Source organism: Phasianus colchicus, chromosome 20 (genome assembly GCF_987193195.1).
Source record: "Phasianus colchicus chromosome 20, bPhaCol1.hap1.1, whole genome shotgun sequence".
Lineage (NCBI taxonomy): Eukaryota > Metazoa > Chordata > Aves > Galliformes > Phasianidae > Phasianus > Phasianus colchicus.
In genome coordinates, this window is record NC_143455.1 from 2,071,022 (window position 1) to 2,078,219 (window position 7,198).

At 55.8% G+C, this 7,198-nt stretch overlaps 1 protein-coding gene across 3 annotated transcripts; it reads right to left on the reverse strand.

Annotated features, from left to right (window-relative positions):
- Positions 1 to 2,908: 2,908 nt before the first annotated feature.
- Positions 2,909 to 6,782, reverse strand: RNF222 (ring finger protein 222). Of its 3 annotated transcripts, none has more exons than XM_090121827.1 (5): positions 6,659 to 6,782; positions 6,508 to 6,582; positions 5,928 to 6,127; positions 5,270 to 5,357; positions 2,909 to 4,491 (listed from the first exon to the last, which is right to left on the reverse strand). In XM_090121827.1, the coding sequence occupies exons 3-5, from the start codon at positions 6,028 to 6,030 to the stop codon at positions 3,828 to 3,830; spliced, it is 855 nt and encodes a 284-aa protein (XP_089977953.1). In that variant the 5' UTR covers positions 6,031 to 6,127; positions 6,508 to 6,582; positions 6,659 to 6,782; the 3' UTR covers positions 2,909 to 3,827. The 3 variants fall into 3 exon arrangements, with proteins under 3 accessions (XP_089977953.1, XP_089977952.1, XP_031454467.2); XM_090121826.1 differs by having other exon boundaries at positions 5,928 to 6,232; positions 6,435 to 6,582; XM_031598607.2 differs by having other exon boundaries at positions 5,928 to 6,232; positions 6,435 to 6,782.
- Positions 6,783 to 7,198: the final 416 nt, after the last annotated feature.

Here is a 7,198-nt window from a genome sequence, read left to right on the forward strand (position 1 = left end):
GAGTCACCAGTGAAAGATGAGTCAGGAGTGGCAAAGTCAGTGGTTGGACACTGTGCAGGAGAACATCTTAAATGCATCAGGAGTGCCTGCCAGCCTGCTGGCTCTTCTGGTTGTCCCTTTACAGCTCTGGACAGGGCCTTCTGGGATTTTCAGCCACTCTTTTCCACGTGGACATCCCACACAGCTGGGTAGGACAGGAAACACAGCCCTGATGTGTGCACAGCTCAAGGTGCCATCTAACTGCAGAGGGAGTTCATGAAGACCACAGTGTTGTGGCAAGGCTTAGGTGATTTTACAGGGTCCTGTGTATCATTCCCTGTATCATGCATTCCTGTGTATTGTGCCCAGTTTCTCTATTGTCCATCCAACAGGGAGAAATGCAAACACCTGTCCACATGCTCATTCATCCTCCACAGCCTTTTATCCTCACAGCTCCATCTAGTCCCCATGCACTCACCACCCAACTATTCTCTGCCTGTTGAATACTCATACCTACTTGGGAGAGAAGGAGCAAACCTGGGGTGGTTTTGGTTCCTTCTACAGACAATACTAAACCTCGTAGTGCCTGTGCTGGTGGTCCGATAGCAGTTAGATACGTGCAGAAAGGTTTTCTTACAGGAAGGCAGGAAGGAAGAGAGCACTCTGTTGGATAGGATCTATATCCCCACTTTCTTCAGAGAGAAGGATCAGAAGCATCTTTAGAAGGACCTGCATGGGCAGATGTCCACTGTACCTGAGTCCTCCCTCAGAAGCTCCCCAGACCAGGTGGTTGAGCTTTCCCCAGGCCTTTATAAAATTACTGAGCTGGCAGAGACATCCCTGCTCTCATCTCAGCAGCTGGCACTCAGCACAGGCCCCTGAGCTGCCTGCCTGGTCAGTGCCAATGCCTGGAAGCACCTGCAGGATGAGGGCTGCTGCATCAGGGTCATGCAGCCTGCTGGACCCAATTGCTGTGGGGTCTTTCATGTGCTTTAGAAGCATCCCACAGGCAGTCTCCTTGTCCATGCACAGTACTCCAGCTCGCTCACTGGGAATGACTGATGTCCCAGCCCCAAGTCTGGTGAGTCACTTGATTTAGTTCAAACATCTCTTTGGAAGCTTCTAGCTCAGGCATGCACATGTACTGGTAGCTGCTGGAAATAAAAGACATGGGCGTGAAAGTATGCATAGAAAGCCATGCACCAATAGGTCAAACACAGCCAGGTTCACCTTGCACCCAGGCAGCTGCCTGCTGGACTTCAGAGCACATGAACATACTTGCAAATGAAAACACACTACCAGGGCCACTCTTTACCCTCTCCCAGCCCAAATGGAACGTTTTCCCTTGCCATATGCTTGCAGAGCATTCCCAGCCCAGCATTAGTGCTCCCAGCATCTTGTCCTATTGTTTAAGTTTTTCATTCTCCTCTCACAGTTCTGCAGAGCTCCTGCCCACCAGGGGTGTGTCTCCACCTCCAGAGTTGCCTGGAAGATGTCTCTGACCTTTTTGCTACCCTAAGGCCATTAGCTGACCTTTAATTTTGTGTGCACGCAGGCTGGCCATCCTTACCTGCAGGAAAGTCATTAGCCCCATCCTCAACACACTCAGAAAGTAATTGCCCTAATGGACTCCTGCCTTAGGCAGCTTCTGGTTGCTTGTGAAAAAAAGCCCATGCTCTGGGGTCATCCCTGTGGCAGGGGAACAGATCTCCAGTGTCACCAGGAGATAAGGGATGGGACATCTTGACCTTCTCATGCAATAGAAAAAGAAAAAGATAAGGGTTTGGGATGGAGCCAGGGAACCCTGGGCATCTCCAGGAGTCGCAGTGGCTTCCAGCATGGATTGCAAGCACAGCTGCATGCCAGGAGCCTGCAGCTGACAGTAACTCTGTGAGACGTCCAGAGATTGTGGCCATGAGTGACCGACTGTGTCCACAGACACATGGTGACATCAGAAGGACCAAACAGGGCTGCATGTGTGTCCCCTGTGATACCCCCACGCAGGTGATGTGGGATATCAGCAGAGAATGCAACCATCCAGTGCATGTCTGTGAGCTGCAGGCTCAGTGTTTTGGTCACCATTTTGAACCAAAGCACTGAAGTACTCAGCACTGAGCTGCAAGTGGCCTCAGCACCCTGCAATGCTCCTGGCCCTGTTCCTGCTGGGGGAAGCTGCACAGCACCTGGGGGCTTGGCTTTGCTGGAGCTGCAAGCGTCCTCTGTAGGGATCAGCAACAGGGGAAGGCACAGGAAGGACTGGATTCTTAATGACATTAACAGCAAGAAAATAAGATGCTGGCAGCTTCTCATCAGCACAGGAAGGGCTGGGAATATCTATCCCAGATGCACCCAGACCCAGCGGAGGTGGGTGGCTCTGGTAAGGATGTGGGGCCATCAGCTGGCCCCGAGCAGCAGGAGAGCGTGGGTGCAGCAGGGGGTGCAGACCCTGCCTTGTTGGCAGCTGCTTACAGCCAGATTTCCCGGGGGGCTCTGTAACTCTCCTTCCTGGGGACCCAGGGTGCCACCCCCCAAGCCTGATTCTGTCCCCGTGCCAGCCCTGGCAGCCAGCTCCGGCCAAGCACTGCCACCCTGTGGCAAACACACAGTGATGCCCCCAGGCCCCACCCAATGTTCGTGGCATTGCCTCTCCCTGCTGATGGCACCCCCGGACTTGGTCTGCTCTTTCCTGCTGCCACTCTCCAAGATGTCCCTCTCTACCTGGAGCTGCTGCTGAAGTCCTTTCCCAAGTGACTCCTGGCTTCCAGCAGCAGCAGCCAAAAGTGGGCTCCGCCAGCCCTGCCAGCCCCTCAGCAGCCCTATATGCCAGGGGTTGGCTCCTGGCACCCTCCAGTACCTCCCCAATATCCAGAGTAATAACAAGGGCAGTTATTAAATGAGGAGGCGGGGACGCATTATTGTCAGGTAATTATCTCTTATGAAATAGGATTTCCATTCCAGTGCAGTGTCTCAGGCACTTTTCCCCAGCAGTCTCCCAGTGCAGGGGTCAGTGTCATCGCACCCGGTACACAGGTATGGAAACAGGCCCAGGGGTGGATGAGTGATGCCCTGCATTTGCTCACAAATGGGCCATAGGGCTGACATGGGATCTTCCTGCTGAGCAGCATTTCTAACACTGGGCAGTTTTTATTTGTCCTCTTGAAATGTTCTGGGTGATCCCAAAGCACTGCAGCCCCCTGATGCTCAGCAAGTGGGATTCTCACTTTAGGAGCTATGTGCCACCTTCCTGCCAGTGCCAGCAAGGGACATCCTGCTCCTGCTCCGTGTGTCAGGGATCTGTGAAAGCACCAAGGTCCTCAAGGTGCATTCCTAAGCACCACAGTCGCTGTGACTGTGACTTCTTTTGGAATGGGCACGGGGGGACCCAAATTTAATGTACACCCCTCAGATGCCCACAGTTCCCCCTGGTGTGGGGACAGGATGGAATTCCCAGAGCCACCCCCGTTGCAGTGCAGAGCTATGCCTTCACTGCCTGCCTGCTGCCTGTCCCTGTGTGCTCAGGGCAGGAGAGACACGGTGACAGCAGGAGCATGGACATCTCTGGGGGACCTGACAGCAGAGCTGAGGGAGGGCAGGGCTGTGAGTTGGGTCCTTCCAGCCCCACCACACCACTAAAACACAGAAGGAACCCTCTAACAGGACTCAAGCAGCCACATTTCAACCAAATGAGGCAACACCTCTAGCATGCGAGCACCCAGAGATCTTCAGGAACATCCCAAATTCCTGACCAGATGGGAAAACTTCCCCTGGAGCTGCATCTGAGCTTTCTCCAGGAAGGTACCAGCCCCAGCATCAGTGCCAATCCTCCATCATCGCAGTCTCTGCTGTCCTCACTGTGAGTCCCTCTTGACCAGCAGCAGCCAAGGGAGCACGGCCGCCAGCAGGGCCACAGTGAGGATGAGCAGCACGGCCAGAGCGATGGGCGACTGGCAGCACTGCAGCCCCAGGGCCGAGCTGGAGGACATGGTGCTCCGCGTCTCCGCCTGGCTTTCCCTCCGCAGGGAGGAGCAGTCCGTGTCCACCAGCGGCATCCCGTGCCTGCTGATGATGAAGATGTGGGCTCCACGTGCCAGCTCTCCCTGTGTGCCCGTGGGGCTGCAACGCTCCAAGCTCTGCACCGGCATCACAAAGTGGCTGGGCACCACCAGGGCGTTGCTGCTCTCCAGTTTGGTCAGCTGGGATAAGGAGGATGGTGACAGGGGCACTTCCAGTGTCCGCGGGTTGGTCGGCCACAGCGCCTTCTTCTTGCTGAGGAAGGTGACGTAGCGGCAGACGGGGCAGATGATGCTGCTCTGGATGTGGCCGTCCAGCTTGGAGGAGAGCAGGCACTTCACCAGGCAGTCGTGGCAGAAGGCGTGCCCGCAGCTGAGCTGGCGATGTGTGTGCTCCAGGGGGTGGAACTTCTCGTAGCAGACGGGGCACTCAGCTGGGGCCCCTTCCTTGCTGGGTGAGGTCTCAGCCATCCCTGCTCTGCAGACCACGGGTGCTTCCCAGCTGTGAGCAGGAATACGTGGTGTTATAGGGGTCCCAGTTGCAATGGTTAGTGTGGGATGTCCCAGCCCAATGGGACTGTTAGTCTGTGCCTGTTAGTCACAGCACTGCTCCGCTGCCTGGCGTGTCTCCTGTGCTGCCCTGGGACACAGTGGGGTCCAGGGACAGTGGGGACACCGTGGACACAGAGCCTTGCATGGGCTTGTTCTGAAGCACTTCTCAGGGTAAGGAGCATTCAGGGAAGGGAGAAGGGAAAAAGAGAAAGAGAGGGAGGTGAAAGAGGAGGAGGAGGTGGATGAAGAGAAGGAGGAGAAGGAGAAGGAGAAGGAGAAGGAGAAGGAGAAGGAGAAGGAGAAGGAGAAGGAGAAGGAGAAGGAGAAGGAGAAGGAGAAGGAGAAGGAGAAGGAGAAGGAGAAGGAGAAGGAGAAGGAGAAGGAGAAGGAGAAGGAGAAGGAGGGACGCTCAGTTCCAAGAGTGGATCAGCAGCTGGAGTTCTTTGAAGAAGACAGTTTCTCCAGACCATGCTGTGTTTTCAAATCTGCACCCCTTTTTGCATGCCATCAGTGCACCCCGGATGTCCTCACAGCTGTTTCTCAAGGTTTTGCTGCTGGACACATGGGCATGGCAGCCCAGGAGCTGCTATCCCCCTGCATTGGGATGGCTGCACCACGAGGAGCCATCCCTTACAAGAAGAGGGACCCAACTCATGCTCTGGTTTAGTGATCTGCTGCTCCCTACAGAGCCGCAGAAGCCCCTCACTCCACACCCCAGAGACCCCTACCTTCTGCAGAGCCCCAGGGCAGGGTCCTCTCCATCCGATCCACTGCTGTCCCCAGCGCTGAGCACCGTCCAGGCTGGGAACGGGGTGCCTATATAACAGCAAGGTGGTGGCTGCGTGTTTCATGTGAGCGCGTTGCGTAAAGGCAGGAGCGGGGACAGGGCAGCACCCGGGCTGTGAATGCGGAGGAACCCGTTCAAGTTTTAAAGCCTGAACCCTGCCAGGGAGTGGGTGTGGAGCCGGCGTAAGGCGTCAGAGGGCAGGGAGAGGTGGCACAGTGCTGCCTGCTGGCCTCCCTGTAATGGGTTCCCAGGGTCAAACCACAAGCTGCTGGTCCCCAAGCAGGGCCCCATGCCAGGGACAGGCTCAGCTCTGTGCACAACCACACATCTCTGCTCCCCATCCCCACACTGGACTCATCTCTGTGCTCACTCCCCTCTGTGTCACCCAGCCCTACACTGCTGGATGGTCAGTCCAAAGAGCAGTGTGGCTGTGGGCAGCCCAGACAGCTCACAGCAGAACACAGCTCTGGTCACTGTCACCTCCTGCCTGCCAGCAGGGTTCCAGCACCATCTGCTGCAGCTTGTGGGCAGATGGAACCCCTCCACTTGGCCACTTGTAGGTTGGAATCCTGCACAGTGGAGGCTCCCTGTGGCATTACCCCTTGTCTCAGAGTGCTGCCATTCTTCCCTTGACTTCCAGAGCCTTTCAAAAGCTGTTTGCAAGTGGATGGTTCCTGTCACCACATCGGATCTTTTCAGCATCCTCAGCCCAGCCGGTGTCCTCAGGGTGATCAAAAGCGCTCCAAGGAACTCCTATGGCCTGGGAGGCCTGCAGTCTCCATCATAGGTTAGGAGAAACCTGGAATTAAGTGGGGATCTCACATGGGTGCAGAGATGCTCTGTAGAACCACTCCCGATCCCGTGCTCCTCCAGCCTCAAGAAGATGCCCGGGGATCTCGAGGATCTATGGGGCAAGAAGAGACAGCAAGAGTGTTAAAGCACCTCTGGAACCCAGCATTCAACAGATGGGTCCCCACAGTCACTGCACGGGCAGCAGTGGAGGTTTCGAGCCCTGGCAGGCGTGGGCAGTGGTATCACCACCCGTGGGTGCAGTGGTTACATCACAGGGTTGGTTTCTGGATGAAAAAGGGTGGGTGCAAACTTACCAGGCCACCCCATGCTGTGGGGCAGCTGCCAAAATGCAGAGAGCACCTCGTGTGGGGTTGGTACCCTTCATACCTCTTATGCCATGAAATCCCACCATAAGGAGATCCGGAGCTGCTCCTCTGCTCCACATCCACTCCTCTCACTATCCTGTTTTTTATGGTGCAAGCATAAATTGAAGTTGAGAACTCTCTGGACTGACTCAGGGCTGAGGTCCCACCATCACCTTTGGGTGCACATTCCCATTTGTGACTTCCCCTTGAAGCTGCCAGGGCTGATTGCTTCCCCAGTGCTGGAGGAGTGACCTGGGCCAGCATGGGCAGGTCTGGGGCACTGAGCATCTCCCCACCTTCAGCTCTCAGCTGGCACCGGGCGGGGTGGAAATTCCTGTTTCCCATAGTTTGGATGCTCTCCATTGTTGGAAACTATGAGCTCACTGTTCTATACATAGGCACTGAGAAAACAAGTCTGCCTCCCTCTGCGGCTCTGCCCATGCTAAAATCAAAGGGATTCTGGTGTCATCAGTTTCGCCCTTTCCCATGTGTGGCTTTTCCTGGTGCCTTTGCCCCAGTTCCACCTGTGGCTGCATCTCTCCTGGGTGGCAGAGTTGAGTCTGACAGTGCCTGAAAGGTGAGACCAGGTTCAGGGGCAGAGCCAGGTCCTTTTCCAAGTGAGGAGGTGGAAATGGGAGCTCCTCTCCCATGCCCACAGCTGAGACCTGCTCTGCTCAGGGTCAGTGGCTCCAGCAATGAGGGGCATCACAGCC

What these genes read in the sequence shown, in the direction of transcription:
- RNF222 (XM_090121827.1), bottom strand. Translation starts at nt 6,030, where the DNA reads ATGCTGAAAAGATCCGATGTGGTGACAGGAACCATCCACTTGCAAACA. An exon ending in GCAGCACTCTGAGACAAGGG is followed by an intron (nt 5,358 to 5,927) that starts GTAATGCCACAG and finishes GCTGTTATATAG; the next exon opens with GCACCCCGTTCCCAGCCTGG. An exon ending in GCCCTGGGGCTCTGCAGAAG is followed by an intron (nt 4,492 to 5,269) that starts GTAGGGGTCTCT and finishes TCCTGCTCACAG; the next exon opens with CTGGGAAGCACCCGTGGTCT.